The 16,283-nt window shown below is 54.8% G+C and overlaps 1 protein-coding gene across 2 annotated transcripts; it reads left to right on the plus strand.

Moving 5' to 3' along the window:
• Positions 1-9,800: 9,800 nt before the first annotated feature.
• On the plus strand, positions 9,801-15,626 carry PNOC (prepronociceptin). 2 transcript variants are annotated; one of them, XM_056344235.1, is made up of 3 exons: positions 9,801-9,931; positions 13,482-13,905; positions 14,840-15,626. In XM_056344235.1, the coding sequence occupies exons 1-3, from the start codon at positions 9,812-9,814 to the stop codon at positions 14,887-14,889; spliced, it is 594 nt and encodes a 197-aa protein (XP_056200210.1). In that variant the 5' UTR covers positions 9,801-9,811; the 3' UTR covers positions 14,890-15,626. The 2 variants fall into 2 exon arrangements, with proteins under 2 accessions (XP_056200210.1, XP_056200211.1); XM_056344236.1 differs by lacking the exon at positions 14,840-15,626 and having other exon boundaries at positions 13,482-14,267.
• Positions 15,627-16,283: the final 657 nt, after the last annotated feature.

Consider the following 16,283-nt stretch of genomic DNA (forward strand, 5'->3'; position numbering starts at 1 on the left):
GCAAGAAAAGAGAGAGGAAAAGATCCAATTAGGGTGAAAACTCATTTGTTTGCCCTGCGGTAGCACAGTGGGCATCAGAGGTGGCTGCGGGGACTTTCCGACCACCTGATGGATGTTGGAGTTGGGGGGGGAGTGGGGGCTGCTCTTCCCCCCCCGAAATAGCCGCCAGTGGGAAATGAGTCACCGGTTTCAATCTGGTTTCTCGCCAGCCTGTCCCCGCCACCATCCATCAGACGGGGCTGAGCTGAGCAGATTTTTTTCCCCAGGGAACATTTTTTTTTTGGTGGGAAGAAGGAGACGTGGGGGTGCCGTGGCCCCAAAGCAAGAAGTGAGTAGATGGTTTAAACATCATCCTTCCCATCTTTCAAGTGCTGGCCCCAGGGGTTGAACATAAATATAACAACTGGGGAGTAACGGCAGCATCATTCCCAGATGCTTTGGGGGGCAGGGAACCTCAGCCAGTGATTTTTCAGCTGGTCCCAAGACACTGTTTGGACCCCTGAACCCATGTACCTGTATATGGACCTGACCAAGCCTCCCATGTCATGGGTTAAAATCTTTCCCCTACAAAGCTCTTTCTCTGCCCTGAAATTATTTTTGGGATTGGCCTGAAGTCAAGAGCTTTACCTCAAAAAAATCAGCCTTGGTGCTAATAAGGTGATGTTCCCACACCAGGATCAAGCCCACCTCCAATGAGACCACCCCCTCACAGTGCAGAGGGGACCTAGAAGGGATGATACACCATATGTTGGAGCATATTTGTGGTCAAATCTACCATCTTCCCCCTCCATTTGAACAAAAACCTGCTCCACAGCCCTTTTTAACAGCTCCTCCGATGTCCCATCCTCCAACCTCCAACTATCCGTGGGGGGTCCTGGTCCCTGCGCTGCTGCTTGGAGCCCAGCATCCCATGGGATGCTCCAGCTGTGGCTCCATGGGTGATGAGCGGAGAGGGGTAAAGGCTTTCAGGCACTTCTGAAATTCAGATATTCTCCTGGCCCTCAGGCAGCACCATCACCTCGATGGCCTTAATTCATCAGTGAGAGGCAAGCTGTGAAAGGACAGGCTATCTTCAGCAAAGCCTTGTCGCTCCCCGCTCTCGTGCTGATGAGTGGTGCGGAAGGGTTTGAGCGGCAGCGAAATGGGCACGATCGGGCTCTCAGTAAAGCTGCAATTTCCAACGAGATGACACAAACACTCGGTGGGGCCTCGCCAAGCCCCCACCGCTCACAGCAGCTGAGCATTAAGTGGCAGAGCTCTGGCATTGGTGGCGATATCTCCTCTTGGTTTTATTTCTTGAGGGAACATGTTCATGATTCTGCTTGGAGAAGGCTGCAGGCTGTTGTCCGGCCGGGTTCTGTTTTGTGGGTGCCCACCCAGGTGGGTACGTGGTGATGGTGGTGGCAGTTAACCCATGGTGTGATCCATGGCAGAACAGAGCTGAGGAGGGCAGAGCCATGGGGACGTTTGTGGATGGTGTGGCCCAGCCTGGGGTAACTAGGAGGATGGTCCAACATGCTGGCACAAAGAGCTTTTGGGGTAAAAATCACCTTGAATGGCGAATTTGGAGATGTTTGAAGAAAAGACATCACCCATCTTTGCTCTTTGGATAGAGTTGATGTGACAGGACCCCCAAAACGAACACTGGAGGAAGGGTGGGGGGTCCAGGTCCACTTACAAGCAAAGCGGGTGCCTGTGGAAGCTTTCTGATCTGGTCAGGGCAGTTTGGTCCCACAAATTAATTCAAAAAAACACCAGGACAGATGCCCTCCATCACCTTGCTGTGGGCCAGAGATGCGCCTCAACTACTGCTGCTCCCTGAGAGCTATCCCATTCCCACCAGGACTGGTTCAGAGGTGGAGATGGGTGGAGATGGAGATGGAAAAGGATGGAGATGAAGGTGTAGATGGTGGAGATGGGTAGAGATGGCCACATTCTGTGACTCCAGGCAGGGGGGTGAAACACCCACCCCTTTATTATTTTTAATAAAGGTCCTTCTGGCCCATTTTGGGTCTCTGCTACCTTTCATTCCCCTTGGGTCAGAAAGTCCCAGGAAGGTGGGATGGACCTCTTGAGGGCTTTGGTCCCAACCCTACTCAAAGCAGGGCCAACCTCAAAGCAGGTCATGCTGCTCAGCACCCATCCAGACATAGTTTCAGCATCTCCAAGGATGAAACCCCGAGGCTGTGCAGAGAGGAGCAGCCTCATCCCTTGGGCCTTGGTGGTAAAATCTCCCTTTCCCAACACAAAATGAAGCTCCTGTGTCCAAACTGGCCCTTCCCAGCAGCAGGGATGTAGGGCACCACGCAGAAGTTATGCTCTTCTCAGATGTTGCCTCAAGCTGAATGGCTCTAGTCCCTCTTCCCTTGGAGGAATATAAAACCTGCTTTCCTGCTCGATGCAAAGTGCAGGAAGGGATTGCTCTCCCCTCCCTGTCATGTTTTTTCTTAACATTTCTCCCAATCCCTCAAATCTTTCATTTTTGACTTCTGTCTCCTTCCAGCCAGGACCTGCTGGTAGACCCAGCAGTGAAGCCAAGTCGCTCACGTTACGTGGAGATCAGGCAGCGGGTTACGTGCTGCTTTGCCTGTGAAGAGCTACATCCTAGCGGAGGATGGTTTCTGCCCCATCGCGTCCTCCTGATGCTCCTTTCCTGAGCTCATCCAACGGACTAAAGTCATGGAAAACTAACCGGAGTGACAAGTGGTTTATTTTCCCACCCAGTGCATCGAATCAGCTCCAGCCCAGCTGCAATATTACCCACGGCACCCATCACCGCAACAGAGATGGAACCAGAGGGTACCCCCCCCTGCCCCTCCGCATCCCCACGGCTTCTGGAAGAGCTGCTTTCCCCACCTCGCATTTCAAATTGGGGTTCACTGCCTGCCCACACCCCTGCTCAGAGCATCCTCCTCCCACTGAGTGCAGGCAGGTCTCCAGGCAACCCTCGGCATCCTCAGCATTGCTGCCAGCGGTCCCCACGCGTGGCCTGGAGCTCAGCACCTGGGTTAAGTTTTATTGGCAGTGAAGATTGTAGACGGGCTCCTGTCATGCCTGGCGAGCCCCTCGCTTGCCACCCAGCAGGACCCATCTGGCTGCGGTTCTTGGTGCCCGGGCATACCCCAGCTCGGCAAGGAGAGGTGGTGTGCTGGCCCTGCTCCCCTGCCCAGCCCCAAGCTTCTTGCAGGGGCACAGAAATGGCTTGAGCCTTCATCACACTCATCCTCACCCTGCTGGGGCAGAGCTCAAAGTCCTCCATCATTACCAACAGGAGTAAAACAGCAGCACTGGTCTGAACCTCGCTGTCAGTGTTTATCAACCCCAATTCGGGGGCAATGAAGCCCTTTACACTGCTGCTTCATCTTGTTAAAGCATATCCCTGAGGCTGCCCGTGAGCAGGATGTGACCCTGGCACCGAGCACCTGATTCTTGAAAAGCTCCGGGAAAATCATCTCCTGGGAGATGATTACCTGAGCACGGGCCAGGAGAGGAGGTGATGCTCAGGGGGGGTTGTTCCTGGACGGTGGTACCCAAGCAGGGGCCAGGAAAGGAGGTGATGCTCAGGGGGGGTTGTACCCAAGCAGGGGCTGGGAGAGGAGGTGATGCTCAGGGGCAGTTGTTCCCAGGTGGTGGTACCCAAGCAGGGGCTGGAAGAGGAGGTGATGCTTGGGGTGTGTTTTTCTTGATGGAGGGGATGGCTGCCCTATAAACACCCGCAGATGATCAGGAAAATAATCAGGCAGCATCCAAAAGTGAACATGGGAGGCATCACACAGGCTTGGGTATGTCCTCAGCCCCTCCAGCCATGACAGTGAAAGGATCCACGGGACCAGGGGAACAACACAACTTCCCAGCTCCTGAGTTTTCCCACTGCTCTGTCCTCCAGGCAGCTTTGGAGTCCTCTCCATGTTCTCCTTGCACCAGATCCCATCTGCTTTATGCCTTCTTTCTGAAAAGGATTGTCGTTTTTCGCTGTTAATTGCCTGTCACTTTGAATCCTCCTGCTCACCCTCACCCGGGATGCTCTCCCCCACCCTCCTCCTCGCCCCGAACTGCAGAGGAGCAAGCTCGGTTGGACCCAACTTTGAAACATAAATGCCCCAAAACCTTAAAAAAAAGATATATATCTGTATTTTCTATCCTAATTTTATGAATGAATCATCCCCAGTTCCCAAACACATTCCCTCTCCATTTCTGCTGGAGAAATTTGGCTGCTGGTACCCACATGGACCCAGAAAAACCTGGAAACACTGCAAAAATGGGTATTTCTCCCCCTTAGCATGCTGGGTTTGGGCGTGTTGGCTGTCAATCACCCCCCCACACACCTCTGTTAATTAGCTAGACAGTAAACGAAGTCACCCCGATGTCATTTGCTGCCTCCTGCTCTTGGCAGCTCAACAGCAGCAGCATTACCGGCCTGGGAGGCAAATCCCTTCCGTCAGTTTAAGGGAGAAAAGGCTATGGCGCTTCAATAAATGCCAAGAAATGAGCATTTTGAGGGGCTGCAGAGTGAATGGCAGCCCCGAGAGCTTGTCAAATTACCCCGGGAGAGGACAAAAGAAGCATGAAGCCTTCTCACCCCAGCTCGGCTGCTGCTCCATTCTGCGCAAGAGCCAGGGAATATGTCCTTAATGAAAAACAAAGTGGTTAAGGAAAGACTGAAGCAAGATATATAAAATACGTGTATAATATATTTTAAAATATAAAAAATAAATATTATATATATATATATATAAAAAACACAAAAATCAGCATCCCCTATCTCCAGCACTCGCCTGGGAGCGTGATGGGGAGTGGCTTTGCCCCAGGCTGCCCGTGGGGCCAGCACGGCATTGCTCACCAGCCCCATGTTCCCCTAAAAAACCCAAAATCCAGGCTTGCACCTTGCCCCCAGAACAGGGCAGGTCCCCTCCCACCACTCCTGCGATGCCCTTTCACCACTTTTTGGCATTTTCATCAATTTCTCCATTTCTTTTATGCTTGCCCAAGCACCGACGCATCTGAGGTCTCACCCGGGGGCATTAATGCAACTATTTAATAGCCGTAGCTGAACTGAAAGGCGTTTCGCTCCCATCTCCAGCCCTTCCTAGGGAGTCGTTACAAGAAATTACCAAGATAGGATCGCAGCGCCACGGCAGATTTTATTATTTAATTGCCAAGGTGGGGCAGGGAGAGATGCTGGGGGGTCCTGGCTCCGCATCGGTGCTGGCAGGGATGAGCGTTATCACTGCAGGTCACTGGAATGGGGGGAAAAACGGGGTGATGCTGGTTTGCAGAAGAAACTATTGAAGGTTGGGACCGATTTGGCCTTTCCAAACCAAAGGCAGCACTTATCCCCGATGCCAAGCGGCCAAATCCGTCTCTCTGCCTCGCAAGGTGCTGGCACGCGGCTGCATCTGGCTCACCGGGTGTTTCCATCATCCGTGAAATGTAAAGTTGGAATTTTCTGCTCTCCCCCCCCACCCCCGGCATCATCTGCGGAGCCCGGAATCAATTATTCCCACCCGCGCGCTTGCCATCGATGCGCGACATGCTTGGTAGCCGCACATGCGGTGTTGCTGCAGCCGTGCTGGAGCGGGTTGGTAACGGGGTTGGGGACCCCCCCCCTTTGCCTCTTCTCAGGGTCTAAGGCAGGGGAAAGACCCCCCTGCGAATGGCTGGGGGCTGTCCGGGGGGTGTGGGGGGTGATTTTGGGGCTCACCTGGCTGTGGGTGCCTTCGGGTCCTTGTAAACCCCGGAGGTCTGGACCAGGGCACACTAAGACCCCCCCCCCAGCCTCCATCCCAGCCCCACCACCCCTGGGATGCTTGGAGACACCGCCCGTTTGGATAACCACGAGGCCAGCATCCTTCGTCTCTTTCAGGGCTGCCCCCCCAGATTTAAGGAGGAGGAAAAAGGGCTAAGGGATGCAGGAGGGGGGGGAAGGATGCACATCCCCAGTCCCCAGCTGCCGGCTGGCGCATCCCTCCACCGGCAGCCCCCGGGGGTGGGCTCAGCGACGCACGTGTTCGGGGAGGGAGGTGTGGGGATGCGTGTATACACCGTCTATATATACCACCGTGGCACAGGCGCTGGAGAAGTCACAGATCAGAGGAGCCGGCAGCCGACAGCACACCCGCAGGTAGGAAATCTGCTTTAATTTTCCCGTCCTGGGGGGGCTTGGCTGGTTTTATTTAGTCTGAGGATGGTCCACCCCACTTCGATTCACAGATAGATATTCCCCTCCCTGCTAAGGGTTAAATAAAATATCTTCCCAGAGGGAGAAATCCATCCCCTCTGTCCCAAGAGAGGAAAAGTTTCAGCTTCACCATCCAGCCCCAAATTCAACCGGAGTGGAGCCGGAGGGACACAATAAGAGTCGGTGCAGGCGGCCTGCCCAAAGCCCGGGGGGAGCCCACAGGGCGACGGCGGGATCCTCCGGGATGGGTAGAATTTTTTAGTGGAATTTTTTGGGAGTCACCGGACCACGACTTTCCCCATTCAGTATTTCTCCCCCTTTTTCCTTTAGCCAGGTCTTCTCCAGGGCCACTGTGGAATGCTCCAGGAGACGCCTGGCTTGTGAGAAATCCCGTTTTCCCTCCCAAAAGGCACAAAAAGGAGGAAAACTGGGAGGGGGGGGGGTGTTGCTTTGATAATTTTAGTCCCCCTTGAAAAGCAGGAATGAATGGCTGAGACATGGGGATGTGGGGAGAAATGTTCTTCCCGAGCTTTTTTACCTCTAAACAGCCTTTCTCAGCCTCTCCAGCCCACATCTGTGTTTATAGTCACGCCGCGGCGCCTAATTTTGGCCAATTATGGCCAATTACCTGATTGAGGGGGGATCGACAAAAAGAAATGCTTATTTTTCTGGCGAGCACTGGGCATCTGCAGCCAAACCACCCCCCTCTCCTCTCCCCCCCTCCCCCCCCCTCCCCCCAGATCCCTCCAGTTCTCCCTAAAATCCCCCCAAAAGCTGCCGGCACAAGCCAGGGTTTGGGGGAGCCGGGGAAGCGTCGTAGCCGGTGCCAGTGGGGGACACTGTTGGGCAATATTGCGCTTTTTCGACTGGAAAAAGCTTTGACTCCTTCAATGCTGGCTCCCGGCAGGGCCAGATCCTGCCCGGCCGCATGGCTCTTGCCCTCTGGATCAGGCCTTGGCTTTGGGCAGTGTGGGAATTTGCAGGGAAAAAATTAATTTGGGCAGGTTTTGCTGCGGGCATGGGAAGCCAGGAGCTCCTCAGTGTGCTCCTCACGAGGTGGGACTGATCCTGACCCAGGAAAGTGAGAGCATCACTGCATTTAAACCCTTGCGAAGGTGTTGGGGGAAGGACGGTGATCCCACTGCTGCGATAATCCTTGCTGTTCACATCTCCCGTGGGAAAAGGGAATGGAGTATCCCTGGGGAGAGGCAGGGAGCATCTCCCTGGCACTGCTGGTGAGCTCCCAACCCAAATCGCATCAAATCAAGCGAACAAAACCCATCTCAGCAAGCACCTGCTTCCCCTTCCACCTCTTCTCCTCGGGTTATTCGTGTCACACGTCCTTCCTGCTGCCCCCCGAATCAGCCCTTTTATATGGCTGCGTCCCCCACATCATCCCACCTGGAGCAATTAATAAAAGCCACTTGTCCTGATGGATAACCAGACCTCACCGCGATCTGAACCCCAGGCTGGATTTTTTTTTCCCCCCAAATATATAAGGAGGGTGATTCAACTGGATTGAAAACTGAGGATGCACCTGTGGGGCAGCCCATAGCAGCAGGGGGTCCCAGAGCTGGTTTGTGGGATGGAGCGGCCGTACCCTGACAGCCCACCCCTGGGAGGGAGAGGTTTAGTTTTCAGGGAGGAAGAGGAAGGTTCACGCCCAGGAGCAGCCCCAGTGTCTGGGGAGCCACGGGGGTGGCTATGGGATGACACTGGGGCTGTCATATCCTTGGCCAGGGTCAATGGCAGCCCCAGATGTGGGGGCAGTGGGACTGGCCAGTGCACCCCTTGGGAAAGAGTCCAGGTTCAGTTTTCACAGAGGAAAAAATGGGGAAATTTTTTTAAAAAGGAAAGAATGGGGAAAAATGGGGAAAGGGGGGGAAGGGGAAAAATGGGAAAAAAGGCATCCCTCTTTTTTCTTGTGTGGCTGTGGCTGTGAAACTCAGAAGGGGGCTTCATGCTGTCACACCCCCACATCCCTGCCACCCCACCCCCCCGGCACCCCAGTGCAGAAACAAGAGAAAAATCCACCCCACACAGTCCTGCCCTTTGAAAGGGCTGATTTAATTGGGGGGGGGGGGGGCACTGATGCGCAAAGCGGGGGTTGTTTCCTTCTTTCCCACCCGTGCCCCTGCCAGTGATGCTGGCAGGGTACCGCATCCCGCCTGCCCGATAGCATCTTTTAATTAACCAGGAAGAAAAGCCGAGCCGTAATCTCGGAGCCTCCTCTGCAGCCAGATGTGACCTGCTTTTCCCAGGACACCGGACTTGATGTCTCTTGGGGACATGGGAACAGGGTTATGGGGTGGGTTGCAGCCCCCTTCCTGCCTCCACCGAACCCCATTTTGGGGCTGAGTGATTTTTCGGGGGGGGGGGGGGGGGTGCGGGTTGGGTGTTGCCCTCTCCCAGGAGCTTTCTGCCAAGCCTCTGACTCACACTGCCAGCCAGTTTTAATGAGACTCGATGAAGATTAAGCCTTAATTCCAGCTCTTATCAGCTTCCCCCTGTACCCTCCAGCAAATGACAACTGGGAGCCGTCAGGCTCTGTGTCACTGCCTGGCTGGCAGTGATGAAAGGTGACCATGGTGCCTGTCGGGGACCCGGGTGGATGCTCTGCCTCCGTTGCAAGGAGCAGTGGTAACCCCTGCCTTGGTGGGGTGGGAGCCCCTGGCCAGGTGCTCAACCCCACACCAAAAGCAGCTTGAAATGCTGTTGGAGCAACACATGGGCTGCAAAGTCACCATCACCGAGGTCTTCCTCCCCTCTGAGCATCCCGGTACAGGGTTTTCTGGGTGCTGCTCTGGCATGGAGGGACCTTGGTGCCACCAAGGATAGCACCAACCTTCACATCCTCATCCTGCTCCTCTCCATCGCCTCCATCTCGTCTCCTCGCTGGCTTATAAACCTGGTGCCATGCAGCACTGGGACCTGCTCCCAAGGACCACGGGGATGTCAGATCCCTTTTCTCGGCAGGATGAGCGTGAGGGGTGGGTCAGGAGGACCAGCCCTCCTGTTTGCAGATGGCCATGGGGATGCATCAAACGAAATCTCCAGGAATTGGGAGGGAACCGCGTGGCCTTGGTCATGTCACTTAATCGCCGGCTGCCACCGATGTCAGCAAAGCTGGACAGGACTCAGGGAGGTCTTTGGGAATTGGCTTTGCTGCTGCACACCAGGTGGGCTCAGATCCCAGCAATTTCTGCTGAGATAGGGACAGGGGTGGCAGCACCCTAAAAGCAGCCAGGAGGGGATACCAGAGCAGGACATCCTCACCCCGCTCCAGCCATGCTTGGGTAAGGAGTGTTCTGCTCAGGGGACAGCTGGGGACGTGCTGCCCCACCATGTCCACCTGCTAAAATAAGCCCTAGCCGGGACTTGTGCCATGAGATAGCCTGGAAAAAATCAAGCTGGGACACACCAGATCTGTTTTGGGGATGAGGAGGCAGCCAGGCTCCTTTCCTGAAAGGATAATTTTGTCAGGGGGACTGGGAACATGCGTGTCTGGGGGGGGGGGGTGAGGGAAGACAGGCTGAGAACGGGCACATTTCGGTGCACATGCAGGGCTCGGTGGTGCAGGTCCCATCCTGACGGCTCTTCTCTCTCCTGGCTGCAGCTGCTGCCGGTGCCGCCATGAGGGCTGTGCTTTGGGACCTGCTGCTGCTCTGCCTCTTTGCCCGGGTGCGGGGGGACTGCCGGGGGGACTGCCTGCGCTGCGACCGCCACCTCTACCGGGACAGCTTTGACGTCCTTGTAAGTCCCTCTGCCTGCTGGCTTGTCCCCTGCCACAGGCAGCACCCATGGGGGTAGCATCCATGGGTGCTGTGCCAGCTGCATCCTGTCACACTGGGTAGGCACCCTCCTCCCTGTGCCAGGGTTAGGGTTTGGGGGCTTGGCGGGGGGCTTTGGTGGCCGGTCCATGCCAAACCTCGAGGGGAAGGTGCCACCTGCTGTCACTGTTTCTCCTCCTTGGGCACCCCCCAGGGACACCATTGGACAAGATGGTCCCGAGGGAGGATTCAGACCCCAAACCAGCTGCTGGGAGAGATGGGGACAAGGCTGCGACGGCCCAAGGAGGGTCCCAAGACCCCAAGCAACCTCAGCTTTCCTGCCCCACGGCTTGCAGCTTCGCTGCCCCTACGTATGCCGACCCTGGACCCCCCCAGGGGTCTCCATCCTCCAAGGAGCCACCAAAATCCTACCCTGAGCCCCAGCAGGATGGGACCAGCTCTGCAGGTGGCTGGCAAACCACAGCACTCTGTGTGACCGGGCCCCCCGCAGCCTCTCTCGCTCCCTTGATTTGCCTCCAACGCTGGGTGGAAAGAGCCACTGAATAGGGGGTTTGGGGTTTTTCCAGCCCCTAACCTTTTTTTTCCTGCTCCTCTGAGCCACGGCCGTGCCCTGGCCAGCAGCATTTCTTTCCCCCCCATTCCCACCCTGCCTCCGGGGGTTTATCTATCGCCTCCCCCCTGCCCTCTTGCCTATTTATTAGCGACGATAAATCACGGCGGGTTAAGACATCCACCCAAAAGGAGCCAGCAGCTCAGGAAGCCCCCAGAACTGGGAAATGTTTCCACAAAACCAGGGGAGACCAGAGACTTCCAGGGATCTGTGGAGATGCTGGAGCACCCCAGTGCCACCCCCTTGCTGGCAAAGCCTTCTGCAATGGCACATCGCTGCCCCCAAGTTTTGGGGCACAACTGCCCTGGTTTTGCCCCAAAATATTGTTTTGCAGTCTGAAGGCACCAGCACTTCTGCAGGCCCCCCCCTTCCTACCTGGTCCTGCCTCTGGAGCTGCATTTTGCTCTGTCTTCCCCGGCCAGCAAGGTGGAGAGGAGATGGGATGGATGGTTGGTGGCTCATGGGTCCCGTACAAGGTTGTATCTCAAAGCAAGAGTGGTTTGAACCAGGAGCAGAGGACTTTCAAGGCTCAGTTTCAGCTGGCAGAACCATCGTGGTGGGATTGGATACAACCCCCCACCATTTCGGTGGCCAAAGCATCCGCCCTCCTGAGGTAGAAATAGAAGATGCCCCTGAAGTTAGAGGCATGCCTGCACCAGCATTGCAGCTGCCAGAGCAGGACAGGGACTGGCTGATGGAGCTGGTCTTCAAGTTGTGGATGAATCACCTACATCCTGGTCCCCAGAGTCCTCTAGGGATGGTGCAAACCCACAGTGACACCGTTAATGCCAACTGAAGGTCAGAAGGAGCGGCCCTGGGTAGTTTCAGCACTAGACATGGAGGAGCATTGGCTGGTGTTTGCTGAGGGCTCCCGAAAGACCATGAGCTGGCCTGGTGGCAGACGCCATTTCCATGTGAATTGAGAACACAGCAGGGTGGCTGAGGACCGCTGAGATGTTCCTGGTGCTGCTCTGCGGATGGGTGGTAGGACTGCTGGTTGTCTTCAGACTGATGTCCGGGGTGATTCCTCTTGAAGCCTACCAGCTGGTGCTCATCACAGCTCCATGTGATCCATCACCTTTCATCTCCTACACAGGCCACTGCAGTGGCCCATCAGCCATAGATCCTGCCAAAGCCTTGGAGACCCCAGGACAGGATCTCGGCTCCGTGCAGGATGCCCTCAGCATCTCCACAAGGACCCTCTTAGGTGTCTGAGCCTACAAGACCCTCGTCACCACCTCACTTTGGGACAACTATTTTTCTTTTGTCTTTTTGTCTGAAGAGCCTGGCCGCCCTTGGGGATGGAAATAGCTGACTGCTGCGGAGCCATGTGCTCGAGCTGCAGCCCTGAGACACCACGCTGGGACCTGTAGCACTTCCCACCTGGCAAAGTCAATGAACCCATGGTGACGTGCGTCTTTGCAAAGGTTTTAGTCTTGCAGATGGCCTGTAGCGATGAGACACGCCAACGCACTTCAGCATGGGGGTCCCCAGCTGGTGTTAGGCATTTGAAAGAGCCCGCCATGAAGGTGATGCTGGGATGGAGACGCTTCAACGCGAAGGAAGACAACCCTCCCCATCTGGGCCCTCCAGCCCTGGTTTCTTTGGTATTTATTTAGTTTCGTTCTTCTAGGGTTTTCTTCTGGATGGTTTCCCCTGGGTGCTGGTTTTGGTGGTAGTGGCCCACTTGGGGCTATCACCCCACAGCAATGCTGGGTCCGTGTCCTGCCTTAGTGGACGAGGCCTCTTGGAAAGCGATGAGACACAAACATAGAGGGATGCACCCATGGGTGCTGAGGAAGTTTGATGGCACCTCTTGATGAGGCAGCTCTTGGTGGCCTTTGAAGGGACGTGGTGACCAGGGCGGGTTCCTGGGGGCTGGGAGGGGGCAGATGTCACACCTCTCTTTGAGGAGGCATGAAGGAGGATCTGGGAAGCTATAGGCTGGTCAGCGTCACCTCAGTCCTTGGGGATGTGGTGGAGCACATCATCTTGCAAAGCATTTCCAAACATATGAAGGACAAGAAGTTCACTGGGAGCAGCCAGCATGGATTTATGAAGGGGAAATCGTGCTTGACCAACCTGACAGCTTTCTGCAGTGAGACAAGCAGCTTGTCTTGACTTTCATCAGGCTTTGACATTGTCTCCCATGACATCCTTGTGGACAATCTGCTGAAGCACGGGATAGATAAATGGGCAGTGAGGTGGACTGAAACCTGGAGGACCTTGATGTCTTCATGAATGGCCGGGATGATGTGAGAGACGCACCCTCAGCAATGAACGGATGATGCAGAGTTGGCAGGCGTGGATGGTAGACCACAGGCTCGTACTGCCACCTGGAGTAACCTTGCCAGCCTGGAGAAAAGGGCTAGTGGGAACCTCATCAAGTTCAACAAGGAGAAAAGCAAAGTCTTGCCCCTAGGGAGGAACAAGCCCAGGCACCAGGACATGCCATGGGCATATGCCACAGGCACCACCTCCACCCTCCCATGACTCAGTGATTTTTGGGGTTTTTTGGGGCTCATGCCCGGCTGAAGGACCCTGCAGTGCTGAGCACATGATGGTGGGATGGAAGCATCAACGGGGAAGTGTGGAGTATGTCCAGTGAGGAGCAGGAAGGGCCAGAGAGGGAAGCTGAGCAGCATCTCCACCACCATCTCTGGGAGCCCAGGAATGGGTTTTGGGAGGGGACACCTCCCCAAATGAGGCCAGGCAAGGGCTGATGAGCTGCCAGCACCTTTCCATGGGTGTCTTCCAACACGTCGCATCACTGGACAGGCTGGAAGTGGGGGGATGCTCGAGCACCTGCCATTTGGGGTACACCAGCTGGTGCTGCCTGGTGTCCCACAGCCCTGGGGGGACCAAACCCCATCTGACTCCCATCCCCGTGTTTGCCGCACAGGTCTGCATCCTGGAGTGCGAAGGCGAAGCTGTGCCTCGGGCCACCTGGGAGCTGTGCGCTGCCGCCAGCCGAGCCGCCCCATGGCCCCACGACCTGCAGGACGCTGGCGATCCCTGGCATGGCGCGGTGCCGGCGGTGCCGGTGAGCCCGCTGCAGGTAAGCGAGCTGCTGCGGCGACGGGAAGCCGAGGATGAAGGCGTCGAACCGGCACCAGGCGCCTTCCCGCAGCCACCTGAGGACATTTCCCGACGGCTCGGCAGTTTCCCGCGGGGGATGCGCAGCTCGCGGCCGGCACCGACAGCCAAGGGGGTGCAGAAGCGGTACGGGGGCTTCATCGGGGTCCGCAAGTCGGCGAGGAAGTGGAACAACCAGAAGAGGTTTAGCGAGTTCCTGAAGCAGTACCTGGGCATGTCGCCCCGCTCCAGTGAGTACGACATCGCTGGCGGCATCAGCGAGCACAACGAGATCTAACGGAGACCCACGCCGCCCGGCTAGGTCCGCCATGGCCAAAAAAGTCAACCCTCTACCCCTCTACACCACATGTCCATGGGTGCAAATTAAAAAGGGGGCAAAAAAAAAAAAAAAAAAAAAAAATTGGAAATGGCTTAACTTAAAAATGCTGAATTGGAGACTGGGGAGGGATGCTGAGGGTGGCTGTCGGTGTCTCGGTGTCTGGAGGGTGCCTGGGGAAAGGCCCTTTGCTGACAGCCCCCCCCCAGCGATGGTGGGCAACAGGGTTTTACCCTCAGCGCCCAAGAGGTCCGAAGGGTGGTTTGCCCCAAAAGAAAAAAAAAAAATCAAAAGAAGAAAAAACTAAAAAAAAAAAAAAAGAGATAAATTATTTAAAATTTTAAAAATATATAAGTAATTCTAAATAAATGAAAATAAATGAAAATCAAACAGAACCTTTTCCTTTTAGAAATTAAATAATTCCTCCCCAAACACGCCAGCTTCACATTGCCAGGCGAGCGGCAACCAGTGTCCTGTGCCGCCACTGGCTCCACCGGGATGCTCAGAGCCCCCAGCCTCTCTACCCTGCAGCTGCCGAGACCACCCATCCCCATCCCCTCCCCAAATTTACAATTTGGGAGAATTTAAATTTTTTTTCCCCTTTTTTTGTTTCTTTTTCCTTTTTCTGCCCCATCCCCACCTCCCCCCGGGTGGCATCTCCCTAAATTAGGGGGTGCACCCCCAGCCCTGCATTCCCTGGGAGAGAGCCCCCCGCTCCCTCCACTCTCGGCTCAGCTGCTACTTTTTTCCCTTTTTTTTTTCCCTTTTTTTTTTTCCCCCTCTCTATTTTCTTCTTTTTTCTTTCTTTCTTTCTTTTCTCTATTTTTTTATTTTTATTTTTTTTATAGCGTTCCGGCACCGCATCCCAGCACCTTCTGCCAGGCACAGGCAAAATTAACCCTGCTCCTGTCCACCCCAGCAGTCTCCATCCTCTCTCTGACGGACCCCAAAGCGCTTCAGACTCGCACGCGTTCAGAAATCACTTTGCTCTTCACTCACTAAAGCCAGATTTAAACCAGGACCCGACGAATTTCGGCCTCCGCCTGCGACAGGAGCGAGATGCCATGGGGAGGGCGGGGAGGGGACCGCGGGGGAGCGGGCAGAAATTTAAACAAAATAAGGAAAAAAAGGGATTCTTTCAAAAAAAATTGGATTTGGGGCTTTTTTTGTTTTATCTTTTTTTGGGTTGGCCACTGTGAAAAAGCCACCTTGGATCCAGCAGAAAATAAGCCCCCACCCCACATTCCCAGTGCCTTCCCTGGCAGCGCTCAGCATCCCCCAGCCAGGGCTTATACCTTCACATGGGATTTATTTCCAACTTTTCAGATGGGGGATGCCAAGGGGTCGCGTCCCACTGTGGCTCCATTCCCAGCCGCCACAGCGGGGACCGGCTCCTGCCCCAGTGCCCAAAACGCACCTGGGAAACATCAGTTCTTTTTTTAAATTCTTTTTCCCTTTTCTAAAATGTATTTTTCCCTTTTTTTCAGTGTTTTCCCTCAAGTTTTGTAAAGCCTCTGGGGTTGACTTCTTTGCTCAGCAATACAAACCACGCGCATGTTTTTGTTGCGGCCCCCCGCCCCCCCCGGCATGCATCGTGTCCCAGTCCCCACGCTGGGACGCGGGTTCCCCCCCCCCCCCCCCGCCGTGTCGCTCCCAGGATAATCAGAGCCGGTTGATTCTCCTGCCTAATTTGCTACCCAAAAAGCATAAACCTGGAGCGACTTCGCCCGGGTCTTACCCGCAGTGCTGCCCTTCACTCTTTGTAAAAAAAAAAAAAAAAAAAAGGAATAATAAAATAAATAATATAATAACCCCGATGAAAAAAAAATCCCAGATCTTGTTCTTTTTAATTGTTTCATACAAAGATTTCTCCATTAAACTTGTACATAGCAAAAGGATTAATAAATTAGTTTACTGTTTCTACGATATCATTGCGACTGGCAACCATCACTTGGGTCAACGCAGGTCCCTGCTGCCCCCCTGCCACGGGGGGGGGGGCGGGGGGGGTGGGGGTGGTGGGAACGACTGAATGGCCCTGCTCAGCTGGGGAAGAGTTTGGTTTTAAGGGAAAAAAAAGGAGATTTCTGTACATTTGTGTTATTTCCAGGATGGCAGAAATCCCCCTCACGCAGGCTGCTGCAGAGCTACCGGCAGGGTCTGTCCCATCGCACATGTGTCCCTCAGCCAAAAATGGGATGCGATGGGGAGCGGGGGATTAAGGGTTAAAAAAAAAAGGATTTTAGGGTTTAAGAGAAAAGGGGAATTTCTGCACACCCAGAATCCTTTTCCATA

The sequence above is a fragment of the Falco biarmicus genome, chromosome 6 (genome assembly GCF_023638135.1).
Source record: "Falco biarmicus isolate bFalBia1 chromosome 6, bFalBia1.pri, whole genome shotgun sequence".
NCBI lineage: Eukaryota > Metazoa > Chordata > Aves > Falconiformes > Falconidae > Falco > Falco biarmicus.